General features: G+C 28.8%; 3 protein-coding genes across 5 annotated transcripts; 1 reads left to right on the forward strand and 2 right to left on the reverse strand.

Annotated features, from left to right (window-relative positions):
* The first annotated feature begins 185 nt into the window (after nt 1-185).
* LOC103580796 (putative uncharacterized protein DDB_G0282499) lies at nt 186-6,278 on the forward strand. Of its 3 annotated transcripts, none has more exons than XM_008562684.2 (4): nt 186-515; nt 1,736-3,478; nt 5,593-5,726; nt 5,973-6,278. In XM_008562684.2, the coding sequence occupies exons 2-4, from the start codon at nt 1,885-1,887 to the stop codon at nt 6,093-6,095; spliced, it is 1,851 nt and encodes a 616-aa protein (XP_008560906.1). In that variant the 5' UTR covers nt 186-515; nt 1,736-1,884; the 3' UTR covers nt 6,096-6,278. The 3 variants fall into 3 exon arrangements, with proteins under 3 accessions (XP_008560906.1, XP_008560905.1, XP_008560907.1); XM_008562683.3 differs by having other exon boundaries at nt 186-380; XM_008562685.3 differs by having other exon boundaries at nt 186-355.
* Nucleotides 6,279-8,330: 2,052 nt separating this feature from the next.
* LOC103580805 (tetraspanin-11) lies at nt 8,331-11,380 on the reverse strand. The gene is made up of 6 exons (XM_008562693.3): nt 11,307-11,380; nt 10,469-10,687; nt 9,655-9,837; nt 9,382-9,594; nt 8,496-8,736; nt 8,331-8,419 (listed from the first exon to the last, which is right to left on the reverse strand). Exons 1-6 carry the CDS (start codon nt 11,367-11,369, stop codon nt 8,367-8,369), a joined length of 972 nt encoding a protein of 323 aa, XP_008560915.1. The 5' UTR covers nt 11,370-11,380; the 3' UTR covers nt 8,331-8,366.
* Nucleotides 11,381-14,992: 3,612 nt separating this feature from the next.
* LOC103579931 (conserved oligomeric Golgi complex subunit 7) lies at nt 14,993-19,503 on the reverse strand. The gene is made up of 6 exons (XM_014442246.2): nt 19,311-19,503; nt 18,689-18,778; nt 18,082-18,267; nt 17,589-17,720; nt 17,332-17,515; nt 14,993-16,769 (listed from the first exon to the last, which is right to left on the reverse strand). The coding sequence occupies exons 1-6, from the start codon at nt 19,311-19,313 to the stop codon at nt 15,049-15,051; spliced, it is 2,316 nt and encodes a 771-aa protein (XP_014297732.1). The 5' UTR covers nt 19,314-19,503; the 3' UTR covers nt 14,993-15,048.
* Between the last annotated feature and the right edge of the window lie 18 nt (nt 19,504-19,521).

Consider the following 19,521-nt stretch of genomic DNA (forward strand, 5'->3'; position numbering starts at 1 on the left):
ACACTAAAATTACCGTAAGTATTATCCTGATAATTAAATTAACGAACAATTAATTAATTGGAATGATAATTAAATTAAATACGTGACTAAAATAATAGTTTTATTAAAAAACAATAGGACTCACGTCGTAGATTCAGCTCCCGTTTCTTTGTCCGACAGAACTACAGCCGAAAGATAAATTTCTGCTACAGTTAAGTTCGTACGTGATGTAGACACACTAGTTCTATGTAAATGTATATGTCTATTTACTAAATACTCATACATTTACAAATACTACCACTATATTGTGTATATTATTTTATTATTATTCTTGTTATCAATTTTTAGCCGAGAAAAATAAGTACGAGTTTGTCAAGTGAGAAAATTTTATTAGATTTTCGGTAATAAGTTTAAGTTTGTCATAAATATTATATATATTATATATATTTACATATATATTTATATATTTTGTTGATTATTGTTCTAATTGATTAATTAATTGTGTTTGTTAATTAAAAGTGGTCGATAATTTAATGGTAAATTATTTTATTTATATATTTATATATATATGTATATGTTTTATATATATTTTAAAAATAAGTTTAGCCTCAAAAATATATATGGAATTTTTTTTTGTAGTTTGGTATATTAATTTTAATAATATATATATATATATATATATATATAAATATATATATATATAATAATAATAATTAATGAGAGCAGTAATGATTTTTTTTTTACGGAAAAAAAAAATTGGGAAATTTTTTTTTGGGAAATTTCGGGTCAAGAAAAATTTTTGGAAATTGGAGTAAAAAATAAATTTTTTATTGGAAATATTTTTTGTTAAAATGAAAATGTGAAATTTTGGGAAAATTTGGAATTTTTTTTTTTTGAATGGAATTTTTGGGTCGAGGAAAATTTATGAAAATTGGAGTAAAAAAAAAAAATGTTGTTTTGGAAATATTTTGTGTGGGAATGAAAATGTGAAATTTTGGGAAAATTTGGAATTTTTTTTTTTTGAATGGAATTTTTGGGTCGAGGAAAATTTATGAAAATTGGAGTAAAAAAAAAAAATGTTGTTTTGGAAATATTTTGTGTGGGAATGAAAATGTTAAATTTTGGAAAAATTTGGAATTTTTTTTTTTAATGGAATTTTTGGGTCGAGGAAAATTTATGAAAATTGGAGTAAAAAATAAATTTTTTATTGGAAATATTTTTTGTTGAAATGAAAATGTTAAATTTTGGGAAAATTCGGAATTTTTTTTTTTTAATGGAATTTTTGGGTCGAGGAAAATTGAGTAAAAATAAATTTTTTATTGGAAATATTTTTTGTTGGAATGAAAATGTGAAATTTTGGGAAAATTTATGAAAATTTGGAAAATTTTTTTTGTTAGAAATTTTGAATCGAGAAAAATTTTAAGAAATTTAAGTAAAACAGAAGTATTTTTTTGAGAAAAATTTTCCAATCTTTAAAAGGAAAAGTTCAACTTTTCTACCATTTTTCCGGCCTTTCCAATAATTTTCAGCCTTACAAAAAATTGTCTTACCTGAATATCAAATTTTCAGCCTCAAAATTAAATTTTCCGATTCAAGGGAAAACTGCACGACACAAAAAAGAATTTTCTGACTTCGAATGTAATTTCTCAATATCACAATTAATTTTCCGATCTTAAAATTATTTATTTCTTATACGAAACTACCCCCGTATATTTTCCTTTACGACAAATTCTCAATAAATAAATGAAAATTTCAGATCTCGAAAAAAATTTCCCAACGTCCCCTAAATTGAAAACTCAAAAAAGATATGAAAAGTCAATAAGCCATCGCCCGGAGTTCAAAAATCGAAATTTTCACATCTAATCTCAAAATATAAACAAAAATCCTCTCAAATTGTTGCTCAAAATGTATTTAACCTGCAAATGTCTCAACATAATTATAAAATATTCACCGAGCCAATTAGCAAAAGACCCGGAGTTATCACCATTTCCCAACCATGAATTTTTCCGCGATAACCTCCAAATAGTTGAATTAACTGAGGATAACTCCGCTGTATTAAAACGCCAGCCAGCATTAATCGACGAAGAACTAATCGATACCTGGAGGATAACTCGTTGCATTAATTGTTATCAGTACACCCACGCTATCACTGATAACCCCGATAACTTGGATATCAAAAAAACAGATGATAAACAATCAATTCGATATTTATTAATAAATAAATCATTGATAACAATTGATAACTCTGATGATAACCCCGAGTTATCACTAAAAAATTCAAATATCTCTAATTCAATGTCAACTAACGTTAAATCACAATTTATTCCCGATACCTCACAATTACCAAGTGATAACTCATCATTAATAAATGATAACTCACGATTAATAAACGATAATTCATTCATAAGTGATAAAACAATGATATTCAGTGATAATATACCATTAATGAGTGATAACTCAACGTTAATGAGTGATAACTCAACATTAATAAATGATAACTCATTATCAAATTCATCATTATCAATTGATAATTCATTAACAACACGTTCAACAACAAATTTAAATGATAACTCATTGATAATGAGTGATAACTCTTTCAATGTTAATGATAATTCAAATATCACAAGTGATAATTTAACATTAGTTAGTGATAACACATTGATAACAAGTGATAACTCAAAAACATTGCGTGATAATTCAAAAATATCATTGATAACAAGTGATAACTCAACAATTTCACATGATAATTCACTGATAATTGATGATAACTCGTTTATTAAAAATAATAATATTTTAAATAAATTTAAAAATAATAAAAATTTTAGTGATATTTATAGGGTTATTATTGATAATAATAATGATAATGATGATAATGATATTTCGATAATTAAAAAAAAATTATTACCTAGTGTGCAGTTATCACTGGGTAATTTACAGCAACAATATGAAATAAAAGTTAAAAATATGAAGGATATTGTTGATGATAACATAAAAAAGTTTATCGCTAAACAATATGAATATCTTGATAACTTTAAAGAACGTGGTCATCGTGATTATTGTATTTTAAGTAACAAAATATTAAGAAATGAATTTAAAAAAATAAAGAGTGATATTAACTGTGGGGTTATCAGTGATAATGATAACGATAATGAGTTATCTGGTGCGAGTAAGACTGAAGGATATTCCTCGGCTAAAAGGTCTGATATTGTGAGACCGATAACTGAAGATAATCTATTTGTACCTGGTAGTTTGATGTTTTCTGAGAGGTCTGACAAAATGGCCGACGATGAAGTTGAAGGTAAACGCGAAATGAAGAGAGAGAAAAATAAGAGTGGGGGTAAGAGAATTAAGAGAAGGCAGACAAAGAAACAGAGCAATGATATTGATGATGAGGTTATTTTTGCGATTGAGGGGATGGATGATAATGATATGGAGGTTGAGGATAACAAAGTTTCTGATGATGACGATGAGGATGATGAACTTGAAGTTGATACCGATGGTATGATATTTTTTGTTTATTTGGTATATCGATTTTGAAAATTAATCGATATTTATTCGATTTGGGATATATCGATTTATATGAAGTTTGATATTTATCGATATTTATTGACGTTTGATAGGTATCGAACTTCATGAAGTTCGGTATGTATCGACTTTATGAAGTTCGGTATGTATCAATTTTATGAAGTTCGATATGTATCGATTAATATGAAGTTCGATGTGTATCGATGTTTATACGATTCGATATGTATCGATACATGAAGTTCGGCATATATCGATAAATATGAAGTTCGATATATATATCGATACCTTTAAAGGTCGATATGTATCGATACCTTTGAAGTTCGATATGTATCATAGATATGGAGTTCGATCTGTATCGATTTCTATACGTTTTGATATGTATCGAATTTTATGAAGTTCAGCATGTATCGATAGACATGAAGTTCGATATGTATCGATTAATATGAAGTTCGATGTGTATCGATGTTTATACAATTCGATATGTATCGATATATGAAGTTTGGCATATATCGATAAATATGAAGTTCGATATATATCGATACTTCTAAAGGTCGATATGTATCGATACCTTTGAAGTTCGATATGTATCATAGATATAGTGTTCGACCTGTATCGATTTCCATACGTTTCGATATGTACCGAATTTCATAAAGTTCAGCATGTATCGATAGACATGAAGTTCGATATTTATCGATTGATGTGAAGTTCGATGTGTATCGATGTTCATACGATTCGATATGTATCGATACATGAAGTTCGGCATATATCGATACATGAAGTTCGGCATATATCGATAAATATGAAGTTCGATATATATCGATACCTTTGAAGGTCGATATGTATCGATACCTTTGAAGTTCGATATGTATCATAGATATAGTGTTCGACCTGTATCGATTTCCATATGTTTCGATATGTACCGAATTTCATAAAGTTCAGCATGTATCGATAGACATGAAGTTCGATATGTATCGATTGATGTGAAGTTCGATGTGTATCGATGTTCATACGATTCGATATGTATCGATACATGAAGTTCGGCATATATCGATACATGAAGTTCGGCATATATCGATACATGAAGTTCGGCATATATCGATAAATATGAAGTTCGATATATATCGATACCTTTGAAGGTCGATATGTATCGATACCTTTGAAGTTCGATATGTATCATAGATATGGAGTTCGATCTGTATCGATTTCTATACGTTTTGATATGTATCGAATTTTATGAAGTTCAGCATGTATCGATAGACATGAAGTTCGATATGTATCGATTAATATGAAGTTCGATGTGTATCGATGTTTATACGATTCGATATGTATCGATACATGAAGTTCGGCATATATCGATAAATATGAAGTTCGATATCTATCGATACCTTTGAAGGTCGATATGTATCGATACCTTTGAAGTTCGATATGTATCATAGATATGGAGTTCGATCTGTATCGATTTCTATACGTTTTGATATGTATCGAATTTTATAAAGTTCAGCATGTATCGATAGACATGAAGTTCGATATTTATCGATTAATATGAAGTTCGATGTGTATCGATGTTTATACGATTCGATATGTATCGATACATGAAGTTCGGCATATATCGATAAATATGAAGTTCGATATATATATCGATACCTTTAAAGGTCGATATGTATCGATACCTTTGAAGTTCGATATGTATCATAGATATGGATTTCGATCTGTATCGATTTCTATACGTTTCGATATGTATCGAATTTTATGAAGTTCAGCATGTATCGATAAACATGAAGTTCGATATGTATCGATCGATATGAAGTTCGATGTGTATCGATATTTTTTAAATTCGATATGTATCGATAGACATGAATTTTGGTGTGTATCGGTTTTTATATGATTCGATATATATCGAAATTTGTGGATTTTGATATATATCGATATTTATGAAGTTCGATATATCGATTAATAAATCGCGTCGATATAACAAATATTACCAATAATTTTCTTATTTGTAACATGGATTTAATATGAATCGATATATTAATATCGATTCGATTAATCGATAGTTTGTTTTCGAGTAAGTATTTTTTTTTTGTTTAGATTCTGGACAAGACGAAGGAATTCATATTCCACGTGTGCAACGTGGTGGCCATCCGACCCTCGCCAAGTCATTACCCGTCAGTGTGCCTAATTTCTTATTTGGTCAACGTCCGCACCGTCGCAACGACGACCAGGTAATCTCATTTCCAACAACTCCATCTTGCAGCTTACAAAATTTCTTTTAAAATGAGTACCAACATGCCATACTTACTCTCACAATCACCATTAATCATTAATCACCTTTAATCATTAATCACCATTAATCAATTTTTCATCACTCTCCAAAGTAGGTCATGTGACCACTCATTTTAACGGAAATCGTCTCAGCATTTCATTCCCACTACTCATTTTACTCTAAATCAATTTTTTTTTTATTTAAGGAATCGATGGATCCCCTAGATCCTCACAACATCCGCGCGTCAATAAAAGCTCTCGCTAAAAGCGTCCACGGTGATACAGTCTTCGGTGACTTACCTCGACCAAGATTCTCAACGGAAATTTGACTCGATATTATTTCCGAGTCACCATAATCATCATCATCATAATTAATCAGTTTATTAATAAAAAGGAAAAAAAAAATTTTTTCTTTCAATGTTTTTTTATTTTTTATAACTACAGTAATCGTACAAGTATTTATAAGCTAAATATTTTTTATTATAACGACAAATAAAAATTCATATCGATTATTTTGTTGCATTATTATTATTATTATTACTAATATGATGAATCAGACATGAAGTTTTTATTTTGAATTGATTTTATGGCTTCTGTGTTGGTTTTAGCGAAAAATTTATAGAGATCTTTTTTGTAGCTCATTAAATTCTCTACAAAAAAGGTATCTATAAATTTTTTCTGAAAATCAAAAATTGAAGCTCTAGCTCCAAAAAATCGAGTAATAAATTTTTCAAAGTAGACTAATTTTAAAAATTAAGTATCTGGCTCTTAAAATATAAATATCTCGTTAAATATCAAAAATATCAAAATTTTTGTCTGATATTTTTTTGTAGCTTATAAAATTCTCTATAAAAAAGATCTCAATGAATTTTTCGATGAAATTAATATTTAAAGCTATAGATAAGTTAGAAGAAAACTAAAATAAGAAATAGACATTATAATTACAATAAGGCCCAATTTTTATAAATAAAATAATTGAGGGCAGTTGATAAGTCCCAATAAAATTACCATATCATATTTGAAGAGTTATAGTTACGGGCAAGTGGATTTAAACATAAATTAGTCAGTACGTCGACTGGAGAACTTCCGTCGTCTTTTGCGTAAACGGTTGATCTTTTTAATTTTTTTTCGTCATTATTTTTATTTAAATTTACGTCATTTTCATTATTGTCATCATTAAAAAAATTAAGGCCCTGAATTTTTGGGCCAGTACGTGATTTTTGGGACCGCTGACTTTTGGGCCTTGTATTAGGAGGTTTCGGTGCCGGGCGTTTTGGTCTTTTGCTATTAATTTTTAATGTTTGCCTATTTTTCACTGGGCCCAGTTTAGTTGGGTCGGTTTTGGGCCCGTGGTTAAAATTATTTTGAGCCCAATGAGCTATGACAGGTAAACCACATGCATTGTGCATGCCAACTAAGGGAACTCCGAATTTACTTTTGTGTAAGGCCCAATTGTCAAAAGTTTGGGCCTGATCTGTACGTAAATTATCTTCAAAGGCTTCTATCATTGCTTCAACAGTACCGGGCCCAAAAGTTTGCGTGACATCTCGCGATTTGGATTTGATACTTGGGGCCTTATTTTGGGCCTTTTTGGACTTACGCGTGCTGTTGACGACTAATTTATTTTTACAACTGTGCTGGTGGTTTGGGGCCAACTGGAGATCCGAGTGGGAAACTATATACTGATGGTGGGGAAAAATGGGCCCTCTTCGTTTAAGGGTCCCAAAATTTTGGGCCAATGATGATTGAAATTTTTTTATTGGAATACTGCGGGCTGTTTCGGATTTTGAGGAAGCACGAGGTGACGATGACAGCAAAAATTGATTCTCGGACCCAAAGGTTGACAAGTGAGGTCCACGATTGGGCCTTACATTTGAATTCTCAGAATTTGATAATCTTTCCCGTGATTGAGGGTCTCGAGATGTGTAATTTTGACTTTCAGGTGAAAATTCCGTTTGATGCCCAGAATTTTTGGGCCTTATTTCTGAATTTCGGTGACGTTGTGAATGTCTCGTGTGATGATTCTCAGATGGGGACCTTATGTTTTTAAGCCCATAATCTGATATATGGGGCCCGAAAATTTTGGGACTTATATCTAAGTTTGATATGTTTTGACAATTTTCCATGTCTCGAAATTTTTTTGATTCACACGTGAAATTTTCTGAGTTCTGAGGCCCTAAACTTTTGGGCCTCATGCACGAATTTCTTAAATTTTGTGACTTTCTTACAGGATGGGACCTAGCAAAATTAGGACTGAGGTTTTCTCTGCGGGATTTTGGAGACGGCCCAACATTTTTGGGCCTTATCTCTGAATTGTGAGATTTTTTAGTATTCTGGGAATTTCTTGGCTCAGTAGTGTTTCCTGTAGGTATTGTAGGATGAGGTCCAACTTGGTTGGATCTTGCATTTGTATCGGGCCCATTTTCACTAATAACCGTAAATGAGACATCGATACCACGCTCTTGATAAGATTGTGGACTAGTTGATAGTGTTTCCATTGAAGTTTCTTGTTTGTTACAATTTGAAGTTGACCACTGCTCAATAATGCTCTTGGGACTTTTGGGACTTAATTTATTTATTTCACTGCCCTCCTGCCACCTTCAGGACTTTCCTGTGAACGTTGAACCTGACATCTGTACACGATTTTCGAAACCTTAAAAAAAATTTTTAAATTTTAAATTGAAAATTAAAAAAAATTTTTTTTTCAAGTCCCAAAAATTTTTTTTTACCAAAATCGTCGTTGCTGTCATGATAAGGCGATTGTCCATCAATCGTTTGGGTCGAAGTGAATGATGACGTAATATTATGTTGGCTCTCGTTTAATTTTTTTTTAAATTTACCAGATTTTTTTTTATAACCAAGTAATGTAGATAGTAATGCGCATAATTCAACAAACATTATTGATAAACCAATCACCAATAGTAATAATGCTTGGTCTTGTGTCCATTCTTCAATTTTTTCTAAGCAACCCTGAAAAAATTTTTTTTTTTTATAAAAGTAACGAGTGCATTGAATAGCTGGAGAAATTTCCATTAAAATGAGTACCAACATGATATACTTCTGATTATAATATCGATTGATCGAATTCGAGATATCGATTATTAAATTTCGATACATCGATTTTTTTAGTTATCGATTTTTGAAATTCGATAAAAGAGATAAAAATAATATAAATCGATTTTTAATTTTTATATATCGATTATCAAATTTCGAGATATCGATAATCGAACTAAAATATCGATTTATAATTCGATGTATCGATTGCAACACTCGAAATATCGATTATCAAATTTTACACAAAATTAAAAATCTGGCATCTAAATTTTCAATTTAAATATCGATTATAAAATCTCGAGATATCGATTATCGAAATCGATATATCGATTAAAAATTACTCTTTTTTTATAACTTGCAATGGATAGCTTGGAAAATTCTCTTTCAACCAAGTACCCACTTGCCATACTTCCTATGGAAATATCTTTATAATCGATACTATTAATCACTAATCGATATTAATCGAATTTTAACTTCCACCCAAAGTATATCATGTGACCACTCATTCTAACGGAAATTTTATCAGCTTTTCACTGGTATTAATATTTTTTCCATAACTACCACAGTATGACGAGCAAATTGATGTTTTGCCGGATTAAGTGTCTGACAAGTGTTCAAATCACTAACAATAGGATTCAAAAACGAATCAATATCATTTGTGTTATTGAGCAAGCAGCAAGTCAATGGTACAACTAAATCACGGCGACCAACTTCCTGTAACCGCCACCAGGATGTACCGTAATTATTACTTCCGTTGATCCCGCAGCACGAAAACTAAAAATTATAATGATTATAATAACTTTTTATTTTTTCACTCATTTAGTTGAAACTTACCGTCGTCTGAGCAAGATCTAGCGCCGCTGTAAATTGTTGCCTGCCAGGTAAACCATAATTGCGTTGCAATGCCCGTAACAACGTAATTACTCGTATGTCAATTCCGATTAAATTTGGTGTAAATATCGCAAGCACGCAAATTGTAAATTGGCTTACTATCAATATTATCAATATCACCATGTACTAAAAATAAATTAATCATTAATCAATTAATACTTACATTTGAAATTTGGGATTAAAACCCTTTTTATGTTGATTAACGATCGATAACTCATTAAATATTGATTTAACATAAAAAATTACAATGACCTTTTTTGTAGCCCTTAAAATTCTCTACAAAAAAGGTATTATTAATTTTTTCTCTAAATCCACATCCTGCAGAGTTTTTCCATACCAATCACCGAAATTTGGGATTAAAACCCTTTTTATGTTGATTAACGATCGATAACTCATTAAATATTGATTTAACATAAAAAATTACAATGACCTTTTTTGTAGCCCTTAAAATTCTCTACAAAAAAGGTATTATTAATTTTTTCTCTAAATCCACATCCTGCAGAGTTTTTCCATACCAATCACCGAAATTTGGGATTAAACCTTTTTTTGTTGATTAATGATCGATAACTCATTAAATAGTGATTTAACATAAAAAATGACAATGACCTTTTTTGTAGCCCTTAAAATTTCCTACAAAAAAGGTATTGATACATTTCCCTCTAAATCTACTTCCTGAAGAGTTAGCTTTCACCAAAGTCAAAATTCGAATTTCCAAAAAATTTTTAGTATTGTAATTAATTAAAAAAAAATATCTTACCAATACAGTGACACAATTACTAGCCAAGCAAGATACCCAGCATCCAATTAATCCACTTAATGATATCAAAAATCCCAAACCAACTATTATAAATGATAAATAATAAAATAATGGTTCTTTAACAATTAATTCATCGGTATTTAATAATCGTGACAGTAATACTCTGTTATTATCAAGTAATAATAGAATTCCTACTGCCATTAATATCAATCCTGATGCCTAGAATAACAGAAAAATTTTTTTTCTTAATTTTTAAAACCAAAGTTCACTTTTTTTTTTTATTTATGAAAATTTGAAAATCATTTTGGAATAAATTAAAGTTGTGGGTGCTCATTGGAAAGGAAATTTGATGGACTACAGATTTGGTCTCCTTGAAAAATTTCATAAAATCAATAGTTTAGAAGATATAAGCATTCGAAGTGTATGCTGCGATGTAAGATGTGTTCCAGAATTTTTTTTTTTTTTCTCAAAGTCCTGTAACTTTGGAAATATTGATTTTTTGAAAATTTTTTAAGAGACCGAAATTGTAGCTTATTAAATTTCCTTCAGGAAGACTATCGAATTTTTACAATTTCCAAGAATTTAAACCGTTCTATAGGATATTTAACTATGAAATTGCAAGTTGTGAGTTTGGCGATCACGGATCAGAGTTCGAATCCCGGGCGGGAAAAAAAAATTCTAAAATTATATTTTTTTTTAAATTCGATCATAAAAAATAATTTTACTGTTAAAAAAATAAAAAAAAAAAAAAAAAAAAAGAACAATTTCATGAAAATTTAAAAATAAAAAAAAATTTTTTATTAAAATTTCAAAAAATAAAAAAAAATATTTTTATTACCATAAAAATAATATTTGTACAGCAAATAAATGCTTTTGAAAATTTTAATTTTTCACCACTCATATTAACACAAATTAATTACATTAATTAATTAATTAATAATTAAAAAAATTTTGGACCAAAAAAAAAATTCACATTTTTTTTAATTCGTAAAAAAAAAATTTTTGATGCATGAACTACTAAGTCAGTGATAAATATAATAAATAAATATATAAAATATATAATAAACAAAACAATAAGTAAAGTAAAATAAAATAAAAATAGGTGAGTTTAATCCAAAGTTTTAAAGTTAACTGAACGTTAGTAATTTAAAATGCTCCCCTGCAGTTATAAATTCACTACACCATGATAAATATATGTAGATGTATATACATATGGGTATAGATAAATATATAAAGCGTTAAGAATGTTACGTTTGAACACGCGTCAGTAACTTTTAACTTTGTTTTGTATATATAGTTTTTTTTTTTATTATTGTGTTGTGTTGGGATATAAACCGGAAGGAAATTGCTACGGAAGAGGTGCAATGTATATAAATATATATGTATGTATGTATGTGCGCGTGTGTGTGTGGGTACGAAAAAGGGTGTGGAGATAAAAATGGTTTGAAAAATAATTGCAAATATTTTGTAAACTGTAAGGGGTATGAAAAAATTTTTGGGATAAAAGTTGTAGGAAATTTAATAGGCTACAAAAAAGGTCCTAAGAAGTTTTTAATTATAATTGATATTTAAGCAGTTATCGTCTATATTATGAAGATAAAAAAAAAAATTTTTTTTTTCAGTGATAGTGTATTGAAAAAATTTATGGAGGATTTTATGGGGGTTTATGGGAATTTTTGAAGTATGGATTTATAAAGGAATTCATGAAAATTTTTATAGGAAAGTATAAATTTTTATGGGAACCCATGGGAACCAACATAGAAAAGTATGGGGATTGGTATAGAAACCTATGGGAATTTATATAGGGATTCATGGGAAATGATATAGGATATGAGTTTACGTAAGAATCCATAGAAAAATAGAAAATTACAGAATTATATAAGAATATGTGTAAGATTGTATGGGAACCCATAGAAGTCCATATAGAAAAGTATGGATTTATACATAGAAATCCATGGAAATTTATATAGGAATCTGGGTAAAGCTGTATGGGAATCCATAGAAATTTAAAGGAAAGTCCAAATTAAAATATACGAATTTATGTCGAAAAGTATATGGGGTTACCCATAGAAAAAATCCATGGTTTGTAATCCCATGTATAGATTTAGAATACTGAAGATTTTCATGGGAAACCACATAAGAATCTATACAGGAATCCATCAGTATAGATTCCCATAAAAAACCATATGGGAATTCATCCGAAAACGCCATGAGAGATTCTGAGGTGGATTTCTATGTAGATTGTAGCATCCAGTCTAGATTCCTATAAAGGTTCTCAGATGGTGTTTCCATGGGTTGTCATATGGTTTTCCTATAAGAATTCTTGGCTAAACATCGGGCCAAGGATTGGCCCAGGCCTCGGGAAGCAAAAAATCTGAAGCTCGCCCAATGCTCGATCTAAAATATTATTATTTAAATTAATAAATATAATTTAAAAAAAGTTTGATCACATTTTTATCGGCATTACACCGGAATGTAATTAACTAATTTCTGAATTAATGGGAAATAACGAATAAAATTATTTGGGCGCTACCGGGGTTCGAACTGAGATCCTTCTGTTTACTAGGCCGGGACGGTATCCACTGTGCTAAAGCTAATGTCCAGATAATCATGATTTTTTTGCTTGTTAAATTATTTAAATACAATTTAATTAAAAAATATTAGATCGTAAAGATGAGGTGACATGTAGTTTTTTTTAATGAACTTAAAATTGTCTGTTGAGTAATGGAATATATTTATTAATTTGTAATTTCATGATTTGATATAAATGAATAAATTAAGAGTAAGATCAAGTAGCACTATCAGGAAAGGGGGGGGGGGCAAAAGGGGGTAGAGTAGGCAAAACGGAGTACTCCCAAAATATTTAAAAAAAAAATTTTTTTTTTCGTCTAATTGCTATAAATCCGATATATTTGCGCATTTTTAGACCTACACATGACACCTGGGGCAAAATGGACCATCTGAAAATTCTGAAAAAATGATTTATATTTTTATCATCAAATTAAAAAAAATTTAATATATTAATCTATTTTTCGGCTGATTCTCTATACCTGGGGCAAATTCAGCCACTAAAAATATTCGTGAATAATATTTTATTTATTAATTGATAAAATTTTTAAAATAATGCTAAATAATCTGTAATCTAAAAAATAAAAAAAAAAGTTTTTTGGGATCGAAATAATGGCAAATAAAAAATATAGAATTGTTTTTTTTTTTTTTTTATTGAATAACAATTAGTAATTAAGCTAATCGAAGGGAAACGATTTATTAAGCCAATGATGTGAAATGTTATTTTTCTTCATGTAGAAATTTTTTTTTTTTCAACTTTTTTAAAGGGTACTCCATTTTACCAGCCAAAAATAAAAATTTCATGTTTACTAAAGTTTTGTACATAGCAGTAACTAATAAAATGGAAATTATTGATATTAATCGTATACTCGGTAGACCGTTATGCCCTGAGCTTCTTTATATATATATATGTGATTTCCCCATGATTCTACAGTAAATTAATGGTGATTTCACCATGATTCCACAGAAAATTTATGATGATTTGCCTATAGTTTTATGGTGATTTTAGAATAGCAAAAAAAAAGTTGTTCAAACATTCTTCAACTTTTTTATGTACTTTTTTTAAATAAACTGAATATTTGTGTCATGATGGCCATTTTTAATTTTTGTTTGTATTCTTTTTTTTTTTATTTCAAAGTTCTCTGAACACTTAAAAATTTTCAAGATGTGTTTTGAGAAATAAGTTTAATGGAAAAAATTACAAAAATCTTCAAAGTTTGATATTATAGAATGACAAAAAAAATAAAAAATGGTAGTCATTGAAAATTTTTGTTTTTTCTTTTATTTGAAAAAAAAAATGATGGTAGGTTTTAATAATTTTTTTGTATTTTTTTTCCACAGTGAATTTCCAGTAAACTTACAGTAAATTCACAGTGAATTTACTGTAAGTTCATAGGAAATTCACTGTGAATTCACTATATATTCACTGTAAATTTACTGTATATTCACTGTGAATTTACTGTAAGTTTACTGGAAATTCACTGTGGATTCACTGTGAATTGGCTGTGGTACCACACTAAAATCACTGCATTACCACTGTGAGGTAACTATGAATCGACTGTGATAACATAATAAGATCACTGTGAAACCACTATCGAATCACTGTGAGATAACCATAAAACTACAGTGACCGAATGGCACAAAATTACGGTGATTTCACTGTAATTTCATCATGGTCTCACAATGTTTTTACTATAATCTCACTGTGATTTTACAGTGATTCCAGGTCCGCTAATTAGCTTCATCGTAATTGTTTGGTTTTTTAGAAGACTTTGTATCGTATTGAAGATTTGTAAAATTCAAATTTCAAGTTTTGTGTCTGACATTTTAATATTCCGCACTTTGAGCCTTAGGATCAAAATTAATGTTCTTTGTATCAGTATTTGTAATAAATAAGATTTCAAGCTGAAGCCTTTAAGGGTTCAAATAAAAATAAATTCAACAAAATAAAACCAGTCAATGCTCCGTAAATTAATTTATTAACAATAAAGTTACACAATTAAAAAAACAATTTATCCCGAAGGGATGTTTCTCATCTGTCTGACCGCAGCGACAATCCGCGGATTGTAACCGACACTTCCCTCTAGATACTCATCAGCTCCCAGTCTCAACAGTGCTGCCACTGCTTTCAAATTGTCCGTCAACCTGAGTCCCAATTCTTCAAAAATGTTGCCCAGGTAGTCAATATCTACCGCCAATTGCTTACAGCCTTTGGCATCTAGCTCACGAATTCCCAAAATTTGGTCAAAAAACATTTGACACGCGTCTTTGGCAACGATCCCCAACAAAATTCCCGTGAATCCCCCACTCCCGCCCTCTAAATGATTGAACTTGTCGTCGGCCATTTTGAGCGCGTAATTCAAACTCGGGTTGTCTGTCAACAAAAATGGCTCTAAATGTTGCGGCAATGTCATCAAATACTGTCCAATTAACGTTATAAATTCTTGGGGTATAAAACTGTAATCCGGTAGATCTATTAATGATTCATTAACCTCATTAACATTAATATTATCGTTTTTCGACCATTTTAAATTTTTAATAACCAGCAATTGCGTGTAAATTGGCGTAAAAATAACCTCATAAGTTACTTTGTATAATTTTAAACACAACTGATTAATCCGATTATTAATATCATTAAATATGTCGTCATTAATTGTATTAATTAATTCTTTTAACGATTTATCGGAATTATTTATCAGCAATAGATGATATTTTGTAAAATTATTGTTGTTATTTATAAGTTTATTGTTGTAATCATTAAAGGTCGTGATTAATTGACGATTAATGTCATTAATTGTTAGTTGTAGATTACCAATTATTTGCATTAATGTAAGACATTGTTGAAATAAATTCCAATTTTCAGTTTTTGACTTAATTTGACTTATTAATGACAAACAATTTGTGTAATTAATCAAATAATTTATTAACAAATTGTTTAATGACATTATTAATTGATTGTAACCACAACAATTTGTTAAATTAACGCATCTTTTTATACTGCCGTTAATAATTTCATATATTTTTGGTATACTCAGTGATAATTCGTGAATTAATTCACTTAGATCACTTGTAGATGGCGTTAATTTAAGATTAATCAGCTGTTGGTTTAAGTATGCAGTCTCGTAAGTCGTATATTTTGATACGAATGTCACTAGGGGGGAGTAAATTGACTTTGCGAGGGGTAATGTGGGTAATTTTGAATTTTTGGAGGTTGTGTTGTCGAGTAAGTGGGAAAAATTAATGGAAAAGTTGTCAAATATTGTTTTTATATTGATTAATGGAATTAATTGCTCGGCGGGAGGATACTGTCTTAAATAAATTGATATCTGGTTCTCGAAAGTTGGAGATAGAGTCGATAGTAATTCGGTATAAATTTCTAAGGTTAGAGTTATTTTGCTGGGATCGGAATTTGTGGCGGGAGAATTTGAATCTGAGGGAATCGAGGGTGGGGGAATGGAGCGCGATTGGTCGAAACGAGACTCAGAAGTACGTTCAGAGAGAGTAGAGAGTGGGGATACGAACAATGATGCCGTTGTTTTAGATTGTTCGGGAAATGTCGTGAGTAATTTGTCAAAAAACAACATCAAGTGCTGGGGGAATGGATCCTCGGAGTTTGTTGTTATTTTTTGCCATTCGGAGGTTAAATTAACGCGGGTACAATTCTTGTAGTACTTTTCTAATTGGTCGAGACGTGATATTTGAGTGAATATAGTCACGTATACTTTTGATTGTTCTGAAACAAAGTTATTATTATTGTATCTTTGTAAATATAAGAGATAGGGAAAAAATGAAAAGGACCTTTTTTGTAGGGAATTTAATTTTCTATAACAATGTAATCAATGAAATTTTTTGTACGTTCAACATTTAATGAGTTAATTGCAGTTTTAAAAATAAATTTATTTTTTCATTTGATTAATGACGATTAATCGATTGTTTCTCTGTAAATATTAGAGACAGGGAATAAAAGATAAGGAACTTTTTTGTTGCAAATTGAAATCTCTACAAAAAAGTATTCATTGAGTTTTTTTGTATTTTTAATATTTAATGAGTTAATTGCAATTTTTAAAATAAATTTGTTTTATGTTTGATTAATGATGATTAATTGACTATATATTTGTAAATATGAGAGATAAATAAAAAATGATCATAAACTTTTTTGTAGGGAATTAAATTCTCTATAAAAAAGTAATCAACAATTTTTTTTGTATTTTAAAAATTTATCGAGTTAATTAAGGTTATGAAAATAAATATATTTTGTGATGTAAGTTAATGAATTATAATTAATAAATAATTACCCAAATTACGTGTTGTAAATGCTTGGACTAATTGCGGACTAGCAATAGCTTCAAGTCGATTTTTCAAGCCTTCTAATTGTAATTTTTTTTCTTCATAATCAATCGTATTTGTTAACATACTCAATGACTTTTGCATACTGAATATTTTTTTTGAAATCATTTCGATGTCTCCGGTTTCAAAACTCTGTAAAAAAATACAGAAACTAATGTTTGTATATCATAATCATTTATTGTTAATTAATTATAAGATTAATTACATCTTCGACTTCATTTGCCAGAACGGACCAATTGTCAGCTTCATGTAGACTTTGTTTTGCCTTCTCTAGATCGCATTTTATTTTATCTATTTTCGCTAAGGAATTTATCGATAATGACGTATCTTTTTCAATCTGTAATATATAATTTTTTATTTGATTAAAATAAAATTTAAAAAAATTTTTTTTGGAAATTTTTTTTTTTAAAAAATGAAACTGATATTCATAATGTAGATGAAATTCCCTCTCAAATGAGTACCAACAACAATATATTTAAATAAAGTCATTTATTTGTTACCTTTCCGCTAATTAACCGCGAATTAATTGCTAAAAATAACTTTATTTAAAAATATCGATGTGGGTACTCAAATAAGAGGAAATTTCGTCACGAATTCGAGTATGCAAGTTATTTTTTTTTTTACTTGTAACCAAAAAAAAAAAGTTGAATTTTTGGAAAATAAAAAATTTTAAAATTCTTGAATATTTAAATAATTACCTTAGCAATTTCATCTTTTACAACAGACATTTTATCTTTTAATGAAACAGCTTCCTGTTGTAATAATTGAGTTTCCCGAAATATTCGTGGCAAACTCGCTAATACCGATTGACTGGTATCCTCAATATTACCATTAACTTGCTGTACATATAATTGTAATTTCATGATCAGCGACCCAACATATGCCTAAAAAAGTTTGTTCATTTATTACACAGAAATGATTGAATTTTTATTTAATTGATAATTAATTTTGTTTTTAATGTACGATAACTCGATAAGTATTGAAATTACAAAAAAATTTTTAAATACTTTTTTGTAGGAAATTTTATCAGTGACAAAATCATTTATGTAAAATTTTTCGATATCTTTAATATTTAACAAGATATTTAATATTTTAAGTGTGAGAAATTTCTTTACAATTTTTCTGTCATTTAATATTTTTTTTTTTTTCATTCTAGTGCTTGTAACTTTTGAATGATAATAGATAATGAAAAAATGATAAGGACCTGTTTTATAGAGCATTAAATTTCCTACAAATTTTGTCTCTTATAATTTTTCGATATTTTCAATATTTTATGAGTTAGAGTATTATTAAATAATAACTCACGTCTTTGTCATTTTGTGAGTCCAAAGACTCAAGAATTTTATTAATCCAATCTTTGATATTAAAATCATCCTTCGAAAATGCTGCAATATCCTGAAGATTAAATTTTTCCAATAAATACTTTAATTAAGAATTAATAATAAAAAAAAAAAAAAAAAAAAAAAAAAAAATCTACTCCAAAAACAAAATGTTAACTTTCATTAAATATATGAGATAAATATATGTTATAGTAGGTCTTGAGAAAGGAAATTTAATTTCCTACAACTTTTGTCTATTATAAAATTTTTGAAAATGCATTGGTATAAAGTTACAGCCATTTTTTTACGATTTCCAAATTTTCAAATATAAATTTTTACTAAAAACCTCAATATTTTCTTTCCTATCAATCCTAGACCATTTTACCCCAGGACCAATCTTGTAGATCAGTAAATTTCCTTTCCAACGACCTCCTCAAACGTAAAATTATCTTAAGTAATTACGAAGTTATTGGGAAAAATTAAAAGTTGACCCGAAAAAAAATTCGAATTTTTCGGGTTATTATTAATTTAATTGGAAAATTAATTATTAGTATAATTAAAAATAATTATAATTTTATTGTTTATTAACCTATGGTACAATTACTTACCATTTGCGATATAATTTCAATTAAATAATTTAATTAAAATTATTGTAATTGGTAATTTTCGGTTTAATTTCAAATTTTTGGTTACCAATAATAGACTTTTTTTTTTTTAAAAAAGTAAATCGAGACTTTATGAGAGAAAATTCCAGTGTTTATTTATTTTAGAAATTAAGGCTGAATACAAAAATACGTACGTGGTACGCTCGGTAGGTAT

This window comes from Microplitis demolitor, chromosome 9 (assembly GCF_026212275.2).
Source record: "Microplitis demolitor isolate Queensland-Clemson2020A chromosome 9, iyMicDemo2.1a, whole genome shotgun sequence".
Taxonomy (NCBI): domain Eukaryota; kingdom Metazoa; phylum Arthropoda; class Insecta; order Hymenoptera; family Braconidae; genus Microplitis; species Microplitis demolitor.